Source organism: Ailuropoda melanoleuca, chromosome X (assembly GCF_002007445.2).
Source record: "Ailuropoda melanoleuca isolate Jingjing chromosome X, ASM200744v2, whole genome shotgun sequence".
Lineage (NCBI taxonomy): Eukaryota > Metazoa > Chordata > Mammalia > Carnivora > Ursidae > Ailuropoda > Ailuropoda melanoleuca.
Window position 1 is genome coordinate 32,139,307 of NC_048238.1, and position 20,547 is coordinate 32,159,853.

The 20,547-nt window shown below is 43.0% G+C and overlaps 1 protein-coding gene across 4 annotated transcripts in view; it reads left to right on the top strand.

Moving 5' to 3' along the window:
• Window positions 1-2,671: 2,671 nt before the first annotated feature.
• The window catches only part of LANCL3 (LanC like 3), a 104,600-nt gene continuing 86,724 nt past the window's right edge, over window positions 2,672-20,547 (top strand). For 2 of the 4 annotated variants that reach the window (XR_004622415.1, XM_019804728.2), the window contains exon 1: window positions 2,683-3,533. Coding sequence is in view for 3 of the 4 variants with exons in the window: in XM_019804728.2 (XP_019660287.2) it covers window positions 2,961-3,533 (573 nt within the window). In the remaining variant the exon portion in view is untranslated. Of the gene's footprint in view, window positions 3,534-20,547 lie in introns of all 4 variants that reach the window. The other 2 variants (XM_034649562.1, XM_034649563.1) reach the window with 2 other exon arrangements.

Here is a 20,547-nt window from a genome sequence, read left to right on the forward strand (position 1 = left end):
CTCTTATAGTAATTCATTCGTCATTTCACAAACTTTTATTGAATGACCACTACATGTGCCAGGGACTATTCTAGGCTCTTGGTGCTGATCCGTAAATAAATGTAACAAAAAGCCCTACCCTCACGGAGAGTGTATTCTAGTGGAGTCTTGATATTAAAATAAGCAATACCGCTTGCGAATTAAGTAAATGGCAATTGGAGGCAAGGCCTCCCGCGGCCTAAAGAGCTAGCCCCACCCTGAAGGACATTCTGGACTGACATTTTGCCAGACGATTGTGCAACAGACCAAGCGGTGGGGTCTTCGGAAAAGACATTTATAGGTAAGAAGGTTAATTTGTCCTATTAGTTTAAGAGGGCTTCCAGATACCTCTAACTTCTTGCTTCTCCCAAATCATGCTATTTCACATCCATCTGGTGACCTCTGTTCTACTTGTTGGCATCACTGTCCAAAACCCATAGGAATCCCAATAATTCACCCTCCCCCCCGTATACACACCCTTTGCCATATACTTTGGAGTTCCATAAAGACACCCTGCATTTTTCATGTGATTTGCCAATAGATTAAGGCAGGTAAAAATGTGTCAGTTTTAAGATCAGACCTAAAGAAGTCTTGACCGTTTTCACCTGGGCTCTTGCCCCTCTGCCACTGTCATGCGGGCATGCTGGGGTTGGCTGCAGGATGAGAGACGTGTGAACTAGAGCCCAGTTGCACCAATCTCCCCAAGCAACAGCCAGCCCACCCCCAGACACATGAATGAGCCCAGCCAAGATCCCAGAGGTATGAGCAGTAAACTTATTGTTATAGGCTACAAGATTTTGTGGTTGCTTGTTAGGCAGCATTTTGGGGCAACAGAGGGGGTGACACAACTGGGAAAGGGCAAAGCTCCATCTCGTGGAGACCTGCTTACCGTTTTTTGTTTGTTTGTTTTTTTTAATTTTGAAATCAGTGAGCACAAGTCCCTGTCATTGCTGCTGGTGCTACCCGGGTGCTGGGAATTGTGAAAAGATAATCGAAGTCAAAATTGACAGAGTTGCCTCTAGATTCATGACAAGGGGCAGGTGTGGAGGAATGAAATGGAATAAGGCTTCATTTCTGCCTGTGAAAGTTTGCATTTTAGGTCTCCTTGTCTGAAGGGACAAAAGTCACTCCTAATGTTTACCGCAATTGAGGGATGAGGAAGAAGGCCCAAGAAGAAGCGAAACATTCCAGTTGCTCCTTTGATACCCTTAACCCAGCAAGCTCCCTGCCTAAAAGTGGACTTAGCTTTTTTATTATTATAATTCAAAATAAACCTGTTTTGGCAGCGTTATAGGAGGATGGAGGCCATAGCATCCACTATGTGGATGTGTCAGTCCTGGCAGTAATCTTGGCAAGCAGAGCTCCTTTTCCAGAATGCATCGAGCAAGGACGGAGGGGCAGGCTATTTAATCTCTGCTTCCAAATCACTGTGACTATTACCACTGTTGAGGAAAAAACTGCCTCCAAACAAAACTGGCCTTTCACGTAAGTGCAGCAGTTGCTTTCCCCACAAAGTGTCAGGAACTTTTCCACGACTCACTTATTCTTTTGTGTCTTGCACAGTCCCTATCAAAATGCAAATACCCCTGGAAGAGGTGACCTCTTTGGCCTTCACTTGTCAACAGTCTGGGAATGGAAGAATTATCTTAAAACAGCTGAGCAAAAGAAAGGCAGCTTGTTTTTATAATTGTTCATTTTTTTGTCTTTCCCAATGGACTGCATGCTCCAAGAGGTCTAGGACCTGTCTACTTTGTTTATTCATCTATTTCCAGAGTCCAGCACACATAGGAGACCCTCAATAACGCCTGCGGAAGAAAAGCAGAAGGGAAGAAACAGGAGGAGGAAGGAATGGAGGAAAGAGGTAATTAAGGACCCGCTGAAAAGGGTAAAAATGCCGAATTAAAATTCTTAGGCAGAATTTGCTCTTATATTAACCAGTTAATGACATCAACATATTTACTAGACTCTTACTGTGCATGCATGGGAGGGAGGGGCCTCTAGAGTAGGAGAAAGACAGAACCTCTACCCTCTTACCTTAACCTGGTGTGGTTCTTTCAATTTTTACTTCTGCATACTCCAAGAAAAGCAACACGACAACCAAGGCCAAGAAAGTTTCCCTGCGGGGCTTTTCACCAATTCCATGCTTGAAACGTGATGCATTCAAAGCCCTCAGCGTTTGGGATTGAAACATTCAGATTGAGAATTCCAAACTGACCAAGATGAGAAAACAAGTTTCAGGAGGGCTCTCCGTTTTTTCCTAGTTTTTCCCCCCCTTGTTCAGTGGCTTCTCAACCTTTAATGTGCATGTGAATCACCTGGGGATCTTGCTAAATATGCTGGTTTTGATTCGATAGGTTTGGGGCAAAGTCTGAGCTGCTGCGTTAACACGCTCCCAGGTGATGCTGATCTGCTGACTCGAGGACCACATTTTGAGCGTACTAGGGACTCGAAGTCTTCACCTTCAGTGCCAGGTGTGTGTATGCCCAGCCTCAGCTTTCCGGATCGGTGTCCCGCACGTCCCCGGCCTTCCGCTGGGAAAGGAGGAGCCGGGGGCGGAGCGGGAGGAGTGGCGCGGGCCCCGCGTGGGTCCTGCCGGAGATCACCTCGGCCCCTTGGAGAGGCGGTGGAGCTGCGGCGGCGCAGGAGGGGGCGGGTTCGGCGAGGGCGCGGCCTCTCGGAGGGGGGGCGTACGACGCGCATCCCCCGCGCCCGCCTGGGCCACTCGGGAGCTTCGCGGCAGCCCGGTGCCCCACTTGGCAATCCGCTCCGTGCTTCTTCCTCGCGCCCGCCTCCTCTTGTCACCTCCCGTCTCAGCCTCCTAGCTCCATCCCCGCCGCATCAACCGCCAGCCGAGTGCCCCGAGAGCGAGAGGTGGTGCGCGGGTCTTCAGGGCGTGCCCTCAAGCGGACCCCGGCCCGGCATTGGGGGGCACGGGCAGCAGCATGGACACCAAGCGCTGCTTCGCCAACCGCTTCGATGACTACCAGGGCAGTCTGCTGGCGGGCCAGTGCGAGGAGGCGGTGGCGCCCTTGGTCACCGCCACCATCGAGCGCATCCTTCAGGAGCTGCCCCCGCTCGGGGGTGGCGCTGAGGCCCGGGGGGCGGCGGCCGCGGCCAGCAGCTGCCAGGGCGGGCTGTACGGCGGCGTGGCCGGGGTGGCCTACATGCTCTATCACGTCTCGCAGAGCCCGCTCTTTGCCGGGTCCCGGGAGCGCTACCTGCGCTCTGCCAAACGCCTCATAGACGCGTGCGCCCGCGCTGAGGAGTGGGGCGAGCCGGACGCCGACACCCGCGCTGCCTTCCTGCTCGGGGGAGCGGGCGTGTACGCCGTGGCCACGCTCGTGTACCACGCCCTGGGCCGGCCCGACTACGTGCAGCCGCTCGGCAAGTTCCGGGCTCTGTGCGCCGTCTGCGCGCCGGTCTCCTTCCTGGAGTGCGGCTCCGACGAGCTGTTCGTGGGCCGCGCGGGCTACCTGTGCGCCGCGCTCGTGCTCAAGCAGAAACTCGCCCAGGAGGTAAGAGGCAGCCCCGGCCGCGGGGGGGCGCTCGCCGCCTGCCCGGCCCTTCCCCGGACTCCCGCCTGCGAGAGCCTCGCCCCCGGCTCTTCTCCTTCTCTTTGTTACTCTGCCTGGCGTTGTGGTTTCCTCAGTCTCCAGAGGTTCATCTCCTGTTTTTGTCCGTCTTCCCTTTTCTCTTTTTCAGTCGCTCATTTGTTGGGATTCCGTGTCTTTGCGCTTTGTTCTTGTTTTACGCCGAACGTGCATCTCTCCAGATGCCTCTTCGCCCAACAGCTTCCTGGAGGCACTTTCAAGTGAGGGGGGAAAAACTCTCTGAAAATGAAAGGGATTTCCCTTCCTTTGACCCTCTTGTCAAAAAGCTGAAGCACCCTCGAATGTTAAGAGTGCTAGCAAACAAAGTACTGTAAGTTTTGGGGGCTGGTTAGGCTATCATTGTTTCCACCAATAACGTGGAGGTAAATGGCTTTGGCGACTGCCGCCCCCACCCCCACCCCCACCCCGTGCCTCGGTCTGTAACCCAGAATTACTGCCCAGCTGCGGGTCTGATGTGCTGACTGTGGTTGCTTACCATTCAGTTCATCTCAGGGCTCTTTGGAAATGCGTGTCTGATGGGGTGTCCTCTTTTAAATGCATAAATGGAGACAAGCTTACCCCATTGTAATCGAATGTACATTTTTCATTCTAAAACGCGTAGTTAGGATTGTCAAGACAACAGCATACTTAACAAGGAAGGTTTTCTTAATGAATAGCTTTCCAATGGCTCCTTGAAGTGAATTGGGTTTCACAGCTACATATGGGTTTGGGTTGTTGTTTTCTAGATTCACTTTGAATACCGCATGTGACTTTTAGAAGAGAATGTGCCAGTTCCAGTAGAGTAGGGGGGAAAAAAATCCTCCAAAGGATCATAGTAACTAGAACTGAAAGAGAGGCATTTTCATTCATAACCCAGTGGAGCCAAATATTGTTCTAGGGAGGAAGTGACACATTCAACATGACTTTATTTGGGTGAAAGAGGCGTTTGAAGAAAAATTAAAGGTACACAGTGTTTTTAAAGTGTAATTAACTTAGACCTTGCAGTCTGGTGGTACACAATTTTTAAATTGGGTTTTTTTTTTTTTTTTTTTTTTTTTGCTGCTTTCCCTTTTTGTGCCTTGGGGCCTTCTCTCCAGAATGGAGTGGCAAAGAGTGGGAGGTGGGAGACCCATCAGGTCATACAGGTGGAAATAGATCTCAAGGACTCGTTGCCCCAAAACTGGTGGCCCAGGGCCAGTCTGCAATGCTGATCCAAAAAGACATTTATTAAGACCTTTCTGCTGCCCTCCTGCCAAACCAAATCTGTCTTTTTATACTAATGAATTTGAGGTGCTTTGGCCCCTACCCCCAGGAGACAGAGCAAGCTCTGAGGGTTAACCACCCCCCCAACCACCACCAAAACCAGCTCTTAACCTGAGCAAATAAGCTAGTCTCAGTGCCAGCCTCAGCTGCAGTAATCTTGAGAAATTCAGGCTTGAAAAGTGCAGGGCAGGGGCTAAGCACGCCTGGCTGGCAGCCCTTACAAGGGGAAAATACGTCTTCTGCGCCATCCCCACTCCCGAATCCTAGCCAGCATATGGCTTTGCCCTCGGTAGATGATCCATAAACGTTGATTAAATTGAGTTGCCAACTTCTGTCATTTCTCTATAAATAATCTGTTATTATGTCTTGGGTTTCTTTCCTTCCAATGTCATTTATATTCACTTTCCTCTGGCAATTCCCTCAGTTATCACCCTAGTCTAGATCCTCCCCACACTACTTGGCACAGCTTTGGCACCTAATAAATAGCTGAATGAATGAATCCCCATTTACTGGGATTAGTGCAAAATACTCCCCTGGATTCTCTCAAGCCATTACACTTACCTTTTAGAAACCAATCTTAAAAGCGCTTCATTATGCCTTTTCCCCACTCAGCATCCTGCAGTGGCTCCCTATTACTTTTTCTCCAGTGACTTCTCATCTTTCTCAGAGCTCTGATCCTTAAAATGGCTGACAAAGTCCCACATGATTTGGCCCCCCTGCATACCTATTCCACTTTTGCTCACTTTGCTTCAACCACACTGGCCTTCTTGCTGTTTCAGGCATTTATTGTCTCGGAGTATTTGTACTCGCTGTTCCCTTTGCTTGGAATACTCTTCCCCTAGCTATTTTTATAGCTAGCTCTTTGACCTTGTATAGGTCACTACCTCATCAGTGAAACCTTCCCTGTTCACCCTCTGTGAAACTGCAACCTTGTCCCCTGACTTGATGTCCTTTACGTGTTTCATTTTACTTGTTTATGTCTTTTCCAGTTAGAAGGTAAGCTCCATATGTGTAGAGAGTTTTATTTTATTGCTATATTCCCGTCATTAAGATGGTACCTGGGACATATTCAGATTCTCACCTTTTCTTTTGAGATTATTGCAAATACTGTTTATGGCTTGCTTTTCCACTCATTTTGAATGGTGACCTATTGATCAATATTTTCCTTTATGGTGGTGCTTTTGGTGTCATACTGGTAGGAATATGTCCTCTTGGTATTAAACCTTTCCTACCACCAAGGTCTCCGTAAATATGTGTTGCCTGAATAAGTGAATACCTGTTTCTTGGAAATTTTGCCTCAGATCAAGCTTAACTTTTAGACTGATGCTTGTTAAATTTGCATGTTCATGGGAATCACCTGCAGGTCTTGTCAATAGAATACTCAGCAGGCCTGGCATTGGGCCTGAGATTCTGCATTTCTAACAAGTTCCCAGGCGAGGCTGCTGGTCCAGGGACCACACTTTGAAGGAGGAAGGCAATGAAGTGCTGCATAGGTTTTGGCATACCAGTCATGTCTATTGAGATATGCTAGGAGACACCATTCTCTGAAGCTTGATATATTTTTTATAAGGTTGTAGTTGAGAATACTGATTGCTCTATCCTATCATGCTTTCATTATAAGGACCCACAAGGGGAATTTCTCTCAGTACTTAGAGTACAGAAATAGTTGTGCTCTTCCTGGAAATTGATTGAATTTTTTAATCTTCAGAATACGTCACATAACTGACATGTTTCTCACTTGATGCCGGCTGCTAGGAAGCCTATGGCTAGAATTGCCCACATAAGCTGGTGTAAAGTGCCTTAAGTACTTCCATATACTAACGTTTAATTTGGGGTTTAAAATTTTTCTTCCTCAGTCTACCCTTTTTTGACTTCCTTCCATCTGATTTTATTGTTTGTATTGATAAGATTCAGAGATGAGAAAAAACGTGTGTCGATGGATGTAGAGAGATAGCGACAGGAAGAGTCACTCTAACCAGGTAATATATTTTTGTTCAATTTGGCTCTCCTGGAAATACTCAAGGGATGTAGCTTTGACGGTTTGTTAAGCAGATATCCTTGAGCAATGGGGCACTGAAGTCCTATGAAATCACACCATAGAAACTTATATTGGGTCCATTCTGCTTTCCAGATTGGTGAAAATGTAGCCGGGAAAAGGAAGTTAGAAAGAAATGATGGAGGGATAAAGGGGAGGCCTAGGGACCACAGTTAAAACAATAATTTTGCCACTGGGTGACCTTGGACAAATAATTTAACATCTCTGAGCCTCAATTTCCTCACTTGTAAAATGGATGAATGATAGCTTCCTTTTCACTTAATTCTGTCATTTATTCCTTCATTCCATGAATGTCAGGTTTTTGCATGTGCCAGGCGCCTTGCTAGATGCCAGGAGTTAGTGGTGAACAAAAATCAATATAATTATGTTGTGGCAAGTGCTCTGAAGGAAGTAAACAGGAAATACCTGGGGGCAGGGCAGGACAGGAGAGGGGAAGGGTGCTGCTTGGCAGACAGTAGCCAGGAAGACTTCTCTGTGGAGTTGATGGCCTGGCTCATCACTGAAGCCCACGCACAAGAGCAGGCATTCCAGGCAGAGGAGACAACAAGGATGAAGCCCCCGAGGTGGGAATCTGCTTGGAGATTTCAAAGAAATGGAAGGCTGCCAGCATAATGGGAGCAGAGTGAGCTAGGACTAGAGGGATGGGAGAGCCCTCCCCCCACCCCACGAGGAAGGAGCCGGGAGCGGGCTTAAACTAGATTCTGCAGGGCCAGGTCAGTCCGGAGTTGGGACTTGTTTCAGGTTTAAATGGTCGTGTCTTCATATTACTTACCTTTAAAAAAGATCACCCTAGTTTTCTGCATGGACAGTGGATTGAACAGTCACAAGGGGGGGCTAGTTTCAGGGCGTCTAAACCCCTTTTTGTGCCAAGGACTCCTTTGTAAATCTGGTGAGGCCATCAGTACCTCTTTGAATAGCATTTTTAGGTGCATAAAATCAAACACTTAGGATTACAAAGGAAGCCAGTTTATCAACCTTCAGTTACCAAAACGTTTAAAAAATTGTAATGCAGTAGCATTTGTGTTTCTTTATTAACACGTTAAATAACAAGATTTTGCAGCAAGCCTAAGGATTATGATACCTTTGAAAGAGTGATGAGGGTCAATGATATTTCAAGCTCTCTTCAACAACTGCGGTGTGATATGAATATAGCTGTGATTTCTATAGGTGGCAAAGTCACAAGTACTTGGGTGGTTTGTGGTGTGCATTTGTAATGAAAGGAGATGCTAAGTTGTTTAAATGAGATTTGAGGAAATACAGATGTGATTTTACTTCCCCAGCCAAAGGGGGCTGGTCTGGAGGTTGCTGTGGTGACTCACTTTAGATAAAGTGCCTAGTATAATGCTTGGCACAGAATAGCTGCTTAATGGAAATCAGTGTTGTTCCCTTTTGGGTCTACTAACCGAAAATCAAAAGTGATTCTGAACATCATATAGAAAATCATCCCGAATACAAGGAATCTATCTTCCTGCCATAATTATATATATATATATATATAAAATTATCTATGACTAGATTGTTAATTGGGTCCTTGGCTCATTCCTAAGGCAGGTGGTTTGCAGCTGTGTAAGCGGGGATGCTTTTACCTGCAAATAATAGAATGTCCAGTAAAAAATGATCTGAATAATGGGAACATTTATAACCTCACTTTCTAAGGGGTGTAGAGCTAAGCCATTACAGATTGGTCTGGCAGCTCAAGAAAGTCATCAGAACCCAAGCCCTTTCCAACCTTCCTCTCTGCAATTCTCAGTGTAAGAGTGTCCCACTCTCCAGGGTTGCAAGATAGCTACTGTCATTCCAAGCATTGTGTTCCCATTCAACTGAAGTAGAAAGGAAGGGTCTGAGGCTTTTTTCTTGCAATTAAAAAAAAATCATATAAAACATTTTATACTTGAAGAATTTCCCTTCTGCCTCATTGTCCAGCACTTAGTCACTGGCCACTTCTGGTTTCAGGGGAGGCTGGGAAGACTAATGTCCTTCATTTTTAACCTGGATCATTGAATGCAGGTTCTGACAAGAAAGAGGAAAAAGGAAGCAGCTGTTGAGTGGATACCAAATGTCTGGCTCCTGACACCCCTTGGCAAGGTCTGTCTTATGACCTCCCACTTCCTTGGCCGTTGTGAATAATGTCATGAACATGGGGATGCATACATCTCTTTGAGATCCTATTTTCATTTCTTTTGGATAAATACCCAGAAGTGGAATTGCTGGGTCATAGGGTAGTTCTATTTTTAGTTTTTTGAGGACCTTCCGGACTATCAATTTACATTCTCACCAACAGTGCACAAGGGTTTCCTTTTCTCCACATCCTCACCAACACTTGTTATTTGTGTTTCTGATGATAGCTCTTCTAACAGGAGTGAGCTGAGATCCCGTAGTAGTTAATGATATTGAGCACATACCCGTTGCATGTACCTGTTGGCCACGGGTATGTCTTCTTTGGAAAAATGTCTGTACAGTTCCTCTGCCCATCTTTAAATCAAGTTGTTTTGCTATTGAGTTGTATGGAGTTGTTTATATATTTTGGATATTAACCTCTTATTCAAAATACAGTTTGCAGATATTTTCTTCTATTCCATAGGTTGCCTTTTCATTTTGTTCATCATTTCCTTTGCTGTGCAGAAGCTTTTTCGTTTGATAAGTCCTATGTACTGATTTCTGCTTTTGGGGCTTGTGCTTTTGGTGTCCTATCCAGAAAATCATTGCTAAGACCAATGTCAATGAGCATTTTCTTTGTTTTCTTCATGTTTGACAGTTTCAGGTCTCATGTTTAAGTCTTTAATCCATTTTGAGTTAATTTTTGTGAGTGGTGTAAGATAGGAGTTCAGTTTCATTTTTTTGCCTGTGGTTATTCATTTTTTTCAGCACCATTTATTGAAGAAACTATCTTTTCCCCATTGAGTAGTCTTGGCTCCCATGTCAGGTATTAGTTGACCATATATGTGTGGATTTATTTCTGGGCTCCTGATTTGCTTTCATTGGTCTATATGTCTATTTTTATGCCAGTACCATACTGTTTTTATTAATATAGCTTTGTAATATAGTTCAAAATCAAGAAGGGTGATGCCTTGAACTGTGGTGTTCTTCCTTAGGATTGCTTTGGCTAGTCAGGGTCTTTTGTGGTTTCATGTCTTTTAGAATTTTTTCTAGTACTATGTTGACTAGGCGTGGTGAGTGTGAGCACCCTTGTGTCTTGTTCCTGATCTTAGAGGAAAGTGTTCAACCTTTTATCATTGAGTATGATGTTAGCTGTGGGCTTCTCTTATATGGCCTTGATCATGTTGAGGTATGTTCTTTCTGTACCCAATTTGCTGAGAGTTTTTATCATAATTGGGTGTTGAATTTTGTCAAATGCTTTTTCTGCATGTCTTGAGATTATCATATGATTTTTCGGTCTTTCCTTCTATTTATGTGCTGTATCACATTTATTAGTGTATGTTGAACCATTCTTGCATCATGGGGATGAATCCCATCTGGTCATGTTGTATGATCCTTTAATGTGTTTTGAATTTGGTTTGCTAGTATTTTGTTGCAAATGTTTGCATCTTTATTCATTAGGGGTATTGGCCTGTAGTGCCTTTATCTGGCTTTGGTGTCAGGTAATGCTGGCCTCATAAAATGAGTTGGAAGTGTCCCCTCCTTTTCAGTTTTTTGGAAGAATTTGGGAAGGATTGACATTCTTTTTTAATTGCTTGGTAGACTTCTTCAGCACCATTTTGTCCTGGTCTGGCTTTCATGGGAGGTTTTTGATTACTGATTCATCTCCTTACTCCTCATTGGTCTGTTTAGATTTTCTATTTCATTTTAAAGATTTTATTTATTTGACAAAGCACAAGTAGGGGGAGCAGCAGGCAGAGGGAGAGGGAGAACCAGACTCCCCGCTGAGCAGGGAGCCCCCTGCGGGGCTCTATCCCAGGACCCTGGGATCATGACCTGAGCCACACAGGCACCCCAATTTTCTATTTCTTTATGATTCAATCTTGGTAGATTGTGTGTTTCTATGAATTCATTCATTTCTTCTTGATTGTCCAATTTGTTGGTGTATAGTTGTTCACAGTAGTCTCTTTGCATTTGGGTGGTGTCACTTACAGTGTCTTTTCTTTTCTGATTTTCAGTCTTCTCTGTTTTCTTAGGCTAGCTATAGGTTTGTCAGCTTTGTTCATCTTTTCAAAGAACCAGTTCTTAGTTGACCTTTTCTGTTGTATTCCTGGTCTGTATTTTGTTTCTGCTCTAATGTTTATTACTTCCTTCCTTCTGCTAACTTGGGGCTTAATTTTTTTTTCCTTTTTCTAGTTCCTGGAGGTATAATGTTAGGTTGTTTGAGATCTTTTTCCCCCCTGGTTTTTCTTAAAAAATTATTACTGTCTTCATACTCACAAGGTAAAGCCAAACAGTAAGAAGATACAGAGAGATACATAATAAAATGTCTTCATCAAACATATCATTGTTAATAATTTATCTTTTTTAGAAATATTCTATGTAAGCTACATATATCTTTATTCATCTACAGAAATGATCATATTATATATATTCTATAGTTTTCTTGCACATGACTGCATAGAGAGAGGTCTCTTTCTTTGTACTGGTTTGATTTAATGGCTGTAGCACAATTTAACCATTATTGATGTATATTAAATTGATTCAAGTTTTTTTCTGTTTTTGCTGCCAAAACCAATGCTGTAAAGAATACAATTATACATATAACATGCATATATACATATACAATATTTACATGTCATGTGTACAGACACACGTCTTTTTATATATATATTTATGTGTCTTTGCCTTCTGTTGTAAGTACATATATATGTAGGATAAATTATTTATTTGTTTTTTAAGGTTTTATTTATTTGCCAGAGAGAGCACGCGAGCGCAAGCAAGGGGAGTGGCAGGCAAAGGGAGAAGCAGGCTTCCCGCTGAGCAAGGAGCCCAATGTGGGACTCTGCGATCATGACCTGAGCCGAAGGCAGACGCTTAACCAACTGGGACACCCAGGCGCTCGTAGATAAATTTCTTAAAACACAGCTGCTCATTCAAAGTTTACAGATAGTTTTTATTTGATAGAGATTATCAAAACTGCTTTCCAGAAAGATTTCATCAATTTCCTTTTCCTCCGTGTTGGGGAGTATTGGCATTTCTACACTATTTTCAGTGCTGGGTTTCATCAGACTTTTTGGTAGATGACAAACTGATACGTAGAAAATGAGGACGGAGGTTTCTAGTGTAGAAAATAAGTCCTGCTATTGTTCCCTTCAGCACTCACCAAACAGAATGCATAGGCAGGGTTTCACTCAGTCTGTATTTGAGTGGTCTCTGTAAGCAGCCGTGTGCTATGCACTGCATATGAAAACCCCTCAAGTCTGGCTTGAAATGACAGCAGGTTGGGGAATGTGGGTTTTTGTAGGCTGAGTCCAGTTCCTAGTTGCCTGATTATCGACCCACGAGCAAGTGGGGCACATCTATGGGCTTACAGCTTAGATCCTCTGTTACTCTTGAGCCAGAACCCTGTGATTGCTAAAAGGATGTAAGGACTAACAGTGATCGATCACTTACCGTGCACACTGTTGATAAGCACTTTACATATATTATGTCATTTAATACTACCAGCAGCCTGATGACTTCGGCACCATTTGCTGTCCCCATCACACCCAGTGAGGGACCTGAGGCGCAGAGAAGTTGGGGAACTTGCTCCGGGTTACACAGCTGGTCAGTGGCAGAAATGGGGTTCCACCCCCTGCAGGCTGGTTGTCAAATCTGTGCTTTCACTTAGTGCTCCTCACACTTCAGTGTGCACACAGATCTCCTGGGGATCTTGTTAAAAATCAAGTTTTGATTCAGCAGGTTTAGGGTAAGGCCCCAGTTCCCGTAGCCCTAGCAAGGTCCCAGGTGATGTTGCTGCTGTTGCTGCTGGTTCACTGAGCAGACTTGAGTATCAAAAGCTCTAAATGACTATTTTTCTTCCAATTCTATGGGATTGCCTATCAACAGATTTGATGGATTCCCCCAAAACTTCATGATTTTCAGTGTTCTTTGTGTTGAAAATGATTTCTTCCATAAATGCCAGAGTTATTAGCTCTTCAGTTTGTAGTTAATGCTGAAGGAAAGATTCACTGCCTGGCACATCTCCTTGCAGGTTTAAGAACTCTGTTACCAATCTGAATGAATGCATGGATTCTTTTTTTTTTCCCTGATAAACATAATTTTGCACTATATATACAAGGTTTTTAAGAATTTCTTTAAAGGCCCAAATAGACCAAGTTACAACAGTTTTAAATTAGTTCATAATAATAGAAGAGACACTTTATTACATTTCCAGATCAGATAGGAAACATGATCTTGATGCTCATATAATGACTCCCATTTTAGAATCATTAGTTAAGTTTACCTGTGTGACATAAAGTAGTGCTGCCCCCATTCTTAAATGGAAAATGCTTAGACTTTTTCCTTTTTATTTTTTGTGATACAATGATTTAACAAACATAGTAATGCAGGTTTCCTTAGAATTTATTTATACCTTTTCATCTATTAAATACGTTCCACTAAAACCTAAGCTTATTGTTTGCATTGTAATTATTTGGCGAGAACATGGTTTGTAATTTTCTTATTACTGAATAAATTGGGGGGAAATGTGTGTAGTAAAATTCTTTTAAATGGATTGAATTGTTGTGCCAATAACTTAACCTCCCAGTGTTCTATGAGAGGTTGTTTTAATGGAATTTCACTCTATTTATTGACCTCTGAATGTGAAAATGATAGATTGTATTAATTTTTTATTAACTTGGCTGTTTTCGTTTTTGCTGGTTAATTTAATGAGTGATGTTTGTCATGTGACTGGCCCCTACAAACGCACAGTAGATTTCCTCCATGTGGCAGGGACGTCCTTTAATATCCCCACCTGGTGATGGTCTCCTGGTAAACTGGCCAACAATCCATGGTACGGTCAAGTAAGTGTTTTTCTTCATGATTGATTTTCACTGATTGATCTCTGACCTATACTCATTAATTAAGTACAATGCCTTGGATGTTTGGTTTGTCCCAAAGAAAAACATGTTGTTTTCATGCATTATTTATATATTAGCACTACTTATCTTTGCCTAATTATTTTCTTTATGGATTAGAGTTACTAGGGAAGCCCACCAAGTTAATAGACTCATTACTCTTGGGATGCTAGCCACTTGGACAAATTAAATTTTCAAGAAGTCATTTGATCCATCTTTTTGCAAGCTGAACAAGGAAGTATTTTGTTTAAGATCAGGTTTCCTTTTCGGAATAGCTTTACCCATTCAACAACCCAGACGAACGAATGACTTTGACACGTTGAAGTGTGAGTGTTGCTACCTGGCCCATAAAGAAGCTGTTTCTCAGATGAGAGGCAGTCTTACAGACGTGATGGGTGAGAACATCATCTAAATTAGAGGTGGCAAAACAAATGTTGGTCATAGCACTATGTGCAGTTAGCTGTCACTGTGCCCATCTGCTGGCTCCATTGCTTTGCATGGAATGGATTTCCCGTGCTCAGTGGTGTGTTGAAATCTGGTGTCCATGGCAACCAAAACATCACCAATCTCAAAGCACACACTGTGGGGACTGGCTGAATCTCCACTTATACAATGACTTTAGGAGGGAGCCACTTTCCTAACAGACTTTACAAGCTATCTCAGGCTGAAGAGATCTAGTGCTCAACCAGAAAGGAAGTATTATCCTCCTGCACATTTCAATAACATAATCTTACTATTTGAAATGTTCTTTCCTTGTGAGGCAAAGAGAATTGCATGTGCATCACAAATTGCAACTGTTGAAATAGGTTGGACTCTGAATGAAGGCATTAAAACATTGTGTTTAAGAGCAGAACTTCCAGAGTCCGGTAGCTTTGGGATCAGATCCTGGCTGCACCACAATTGTCGGTTGACCTCACCCAAGTTACTTATTATCTTTGAGGCTGAATTTCTTCATGTGCGAAATGCAGTGCCAGCAGCACTCACCTTGTAGGCGTGTTGAGAAGATCCACTGAGAATGGGCATGTGATGTGCTTAGCAGAGGGTCTGTTAGGCACAGAGTGAGCCATTCTTAGTATTTTAAGTATGATTATCGTTAATGTGAAGCGAGACTCTGTTGGCTAAATAATATAGGTACGCTTCTTGGATATTTGGCCAGTCTGTCTGATGTTCGCTGTAGTGGCTTTCAGAGCTGCTCTGCCCCTGATCTCAGCAGCAGAGCTTTGAGATCTTCACACAGAGGCCATAAACGCCTGGAGGGAACCAGCCTCTGCTCTGCCACACAGGAGATGAAGCCGAGCCGCTCAGAGAGAATGTGTGTCAAAGTAAACTGAGTGGTCGGTCATCACCCCTGAAACACGAACCTAGGCGTGCTGCCCCCTGCACTTTGCTTTCTCTGCGAAAAGGGCTGTTCTTTTCCCTTTTGAAGATTTCAGACCCTTTGCGGTCTTATTCTAGGAATTGGCTTTTCCTGTGTCTCTGTCTTGTGCTCCACAGAGTAAATCACCTAGTTGGCTTTCAGCGACTGGAAATTGCTATGCAAGTGATGGTGGAAAGTTTCTGGGTCTGTTCCCCCAGAATCTGAGATTGAGGAAACACTCTCCTGCTCTTAAGTTCTCGTCTCTGCCTCTAAAGATCATTTGCTTGCATGGCACTAATTCAGAATTTGAGCCGAATTCCAATAGTTGTATCTCTGGTGAAGTGACAACATCAAATGAGTTCTCCTCAGCAAATGTTCCGGATCGTGTATATTTGCTAGCTTGTTTCAGAAAAGGATTAATACAATTAAGGATTCTTTCAAGTGTTTCTTAAGCTTCTGGGCCCAGAAATTAAGTTTTCTTGCATTAATGCACTTTTCTATTTGCGTTTCAAGACTATGTGGTGTAGGCTCACTGTCAATTCTATAAACTTAAATCAACATTTTGCTCTTTAGTTCCTAACTCCTGTTTATATTCATTTATATCATGATCTTAATATTTACATTGCTCTAATAATAAAGGTATAATTATGACCTCCTCCTATCTGGAATCATTGAGTGGTTATGTATATTCATTAGTTCTGCTTACAGTCTTCAATATTCCACCAACTGGCTGTAGGTATTGACCTTCATCTTTATGGGGGTCTGTTCTATTTGTCTCTGATCTGTGGCCTTAGGTCAGTATTTCTCACATGTGAGCATGCATTAGAATCCCTTAGAGGGCTTGTGATAACACAGATGGCTGGGCTCCATCCCCAGAGTTTCTGATTCTGTAGGTCTGGAGCGGGGCCTGAGACTTTACACTATTAACAACTTCCAGATGCTGCTGCTCGTTTGGAGGTGACATTTTTAGAGCCACTGCCTTAGACTATTCCCCTAACCATGAGCAAACATCTCAGAAATGGTGGGAACTAGGTGAAGGCACAGGGTGATAGTACCACAAACTTGTTACCACCACCAGACAATAACTAAAAGGACTGGACTTCCTGTATGACAGGCACTGTGATAAGCATATTATATGATCAATTATATGACCCAGAGGTTCAGTAACTTGCCTGTCATCACACAGCTGGTACAGTTGTTTAAGCCATGTTTGTCTGACTATAGAACTGCTTCACTTCTAGGGCTTTAAGTCAGGTCAGACTTCTGCATGTTTTTCTACTGAAGTTTATGCCTCTAAGAGGAGAGCGAATTGTACCCAAGACATTTGGAAGAATAGATGCTACGAAGCTGAAGGTGTCGCTGAAGTGTGACTTAGAATTGAATAAAAATGGCAGTACAGGAAGGTGGTCTACAATTGTCACAAATTTCCTGAAGCCTGGGCTTCCTGGAACACTAGAAATGTTCAGGAATGGGAGGTTCTCAAAACCCATGGTAATGTGGGGGCTTGAGTCAGGTCTGAAAACAGAAGAACTAGTTGCAAGTTTGATAGAGTGACTAGGCATCTAGATCCGTTCCCAAACCCAAGCAACTGGATGATGGTCTTAGGCTGGTTCTCCAAAAGCCGACTCTGGGCTGTAGATTGATGTGGAAGTGCTACATTAAGAAAGTGCTTCTAAGGGGCGCCTGGGCGACTCAGTCTGTTAAGGGACTGCCTTCGGCTCAGGTCATATCTCTGGGTCCTGGGATCGAGTCCCACATCGGACTCCTTACTTAGCAGGGAGTCTGCTTCTCTCTCTCTCTCTCTCTGCCCCTCCCCCCTGCTCGTTCTCTCTCTCTCTCTCTCTCTCTCTCTCTCTCGTCTCTCTGTCTCTTTCAAATAAGTAAATAAAATATTTTTTAAAAAAGTGCTTCTAGGAGAGACCACTATGGGAGGAGTGGGGGCAAGAACAAAGGGCAGGAAGCCAAGCAAAGGTGTGATTTAGGCTGAGTCCCAGCTCTGTTTCATCCTGTAGAAGAGCTCTGGAGTGTAAGTTACAGCACAGGGTTTGTCCTGACTAGAGGCACACTCTTGGACCAGTAATTCACTACAGCTGGGGGTGCGGGCTATCATCTTCACAGGTATGTCCACTCTGTTAACATGTGTCCAGTGTGGCTCTTGTAGCCTTAAAGCTGGACCCTGGAAGAAGGCTGCAGGCCAGGGTTTTTAGAAGCAAAACATATGGACACAGCTGGGTGGGGAGGTGGAGTCACAGACTCAGTGGAAAGGATCTGAGGGAATCAGGTAGGAACACCCAGTTTCTATATGGGGGCCCTTCAGACCTTAGTAGAAGCCTTGATCATCACTTTCTTGACAGACTGAATTAGAGAGGTTCTGAGCTTTGAGGCCCAGGTCACAGTCAAGGGCAGAGATGAGGTACTTCGCTGAAAATAGCAACATTACACGCTGAATGGTGAGACACCCACCCTCACACCACACCCCCCTCCCCCGCATCATATTACACGCCTAGCCTCTCAACTCAGCCCCCAGAGCCCTGGCAGACACACTCACCCACCAAGAGAGGGCAGGCTGAAGGAGGGTCTATGGTTGTCAAATAGATTCAACAAAAATAACCACAAATACATTTGTTGGTGTATCCCCTTCCAATGACAAAGCAGTTATACCTCCTTGCCACCCTATAGTCAATGCCACCAATTGGCTAGCACTCTTTTCCCACCCCGGGTTCCCAATGAGCTTTTTAGGTTGAGTCTCTTAAATAGGACCTGTCAGAAGACATTTGAAGAAAGCATCTGATGTGAGACAGTGATCACAACATAAAGGAAAGCCAAACGTGGAGTAAACAGTTAATGTTGGGAGCAGAAGAAAACTTAGTGCCCAAATCTATAATTAATATTGCCAGAGAGGAAAGCAATCACATGTATGAAATAAAGGCAGGATGTTATTGAAAGCAATATTCAGAGGACAGAAAAAGAACTCTTTGGAATTAAAAATATAGCAGAAGTAAAAATAATTCAGTAGAAGGATTAGAATATTAAATCGAGGAAATGTCCCTGAAAGTTCAGCCAAAAGACAATGAGATTGATAAAAAGAGAAAAGACTAATAGAGGAAGTTCAACCTCCGTCTAGTAGTCAGTCCCAGTAAACTAGAACAAAGTAAATGAAAAGGAAAGACGGAAAAAATGACTCAAAAATATTTTTCGCAGGTGCAAGACTTGAGTTGTCAGATTTCAGGGGCCTGCCAACATGGTGGATGGAAAAAGAATAAAGAGATTATAAAGGCTTCCAAGGAGAAAAGTAAAACTGGTTCCATAGAAGGATTAACATTGGGCTTTGAATAGCAATTTAGGAAGCTACAAGACAATGGAGCAAGGCCTCCAAAATTAACAGAGAAAATTACTTATCAACCAGAATTCTATAGCAACCAAAATGATCAAGTGTGAGAGTAGGAAAAAAAATAACCTTGCAAGGTCTCAAAACAAAAAACATTTTTTCTCTCAAAAGCAAACATTCTTGTTTCTTTCAAAAGCATAAGACAGAAATAATCCAGCCTCACAGGACATGTGTTAAAAGAACTTAGAGACCAGAGGTTCTAAGTAAACCAGCCACCATCTGGAACACTGCAACAACTTTATAACTGATAAAAAATTTATATATATATATTTATATATATATATAATCTCCATTGTAAAGGGGGACTGAACCAAGAAATAGGAAAATATGGGAATCTCAAAATCTGGAGCCCCAATGCAGGTGAAATGATAGGAAACTTCCAGAGTGATGGAAAAGACAGCCCCAAATGGCAGCTGGGTATCCAGCCTTGAAGGCAGCCAGTGAAGCAGAGCTACAGCTGGGATGTTGCCGGTGGGGGGGGGGGACCCAGAAAGCTTACCTGATGTGTTTGGATATACTTAGGGGAGTTTTGTAGGTCAGTTGGAAAGTTTGGGCGTGCATTTGTTACAGACAGATACAAAACCAAACAATATAAAAAGAAAAGGCAATTATTAACTCCAAGGTGGGATAAACTAGGAGGAAGGAAATGGTAATCATTGTACCTGGTTTTGCTGAGTATTGATTTAACCAAATATTGTTTTGGTAAAAGATGTGATATAACTAAGGTGTTTGAGAAAGGGAATGTATGTATGGAGAGATAATAGAGCTAAATATTCATCTTCCATAACCTAAAATGGCAAAGCCAGGATATAGCTGTATAAGAAGAAATATGAAGATAAATAGCAAAAATACAGATGTTTTAAGTTTTTGCCTCAGAGGAACAGAATGTGGACGGAGAGGGGTTGGGGGCAGGAGGCCAATATTATTTCAAGGAACTCTTCCTTTTTAAAGCTTTGCACATGTATTTTTTTTTGAGAAATATGAATACCAAGAAAATAACTCTTTTTTAAAATTAACCTTACTTGTGCTTTTTTAGCTGTGACTTCTCCATATTCTGTTCTATTCTTCACATTTATGCTGTTTCTGCTCAGTGATTCAAAAACGTTCTGAGAGAACATTTATGGAATGTTACCTAGTAATGAAATAATGTCATTTATAGGTAAAGTTTGTCAACAAATACTTCCTCATCAAAGATGGTTTGCTGTATCCTTTATATATATCCGTTAGAAGTCATACTAAATTAGGAGGTAACGATGTTTTATTAGTTTGAACGGTCGAATAGCTTTGTGTCAATTAAAATCTTCATATGGTTCAACTATCAGAGCTACATTTAGGATTCTACCCCAGAAGGAGAGGAGAGAACCCAGTTAAAATAATTAAAAGTGAAAAGATGATTAGAATACAGTAAAGACTGGCTGAAGCATTTATGTAAAGCAGAGCAGGAATAACATTTTTTTTTTCATGGCAGTGGCTCTAAAGATGCTCCAAGATCCTAAAATGCTTCCAAGTCATTGCAACCAATAGTAACTAATAATTATATAGAACATTAAGTCTGCTCAGTACTTTTCACATAAACTGTCCCATTGAATCTTCACAGTATCTCTTCGAGTTAGATATTATTACTACTTCCATTTTCAGAATAGAAAATAGAAAACGTTGCAGAGAGGTTAAGTAACTTTCCCAAGGATATTAGGGTTGATAAGTAGGATAAAGAGAACTTTTCCAAGCATGATACTTTTGATAGGAACTAACCAGTTGGAAAGAGACAAGAGATATAATTAGAGTTTACCTATGGGACTTACAGCTCCCAGTTGAGAAGGGACAGAATCTAGTCTAGAACTCATGTTTTTCTCCAAGGTCGTGTTCTTTCTGCTGCC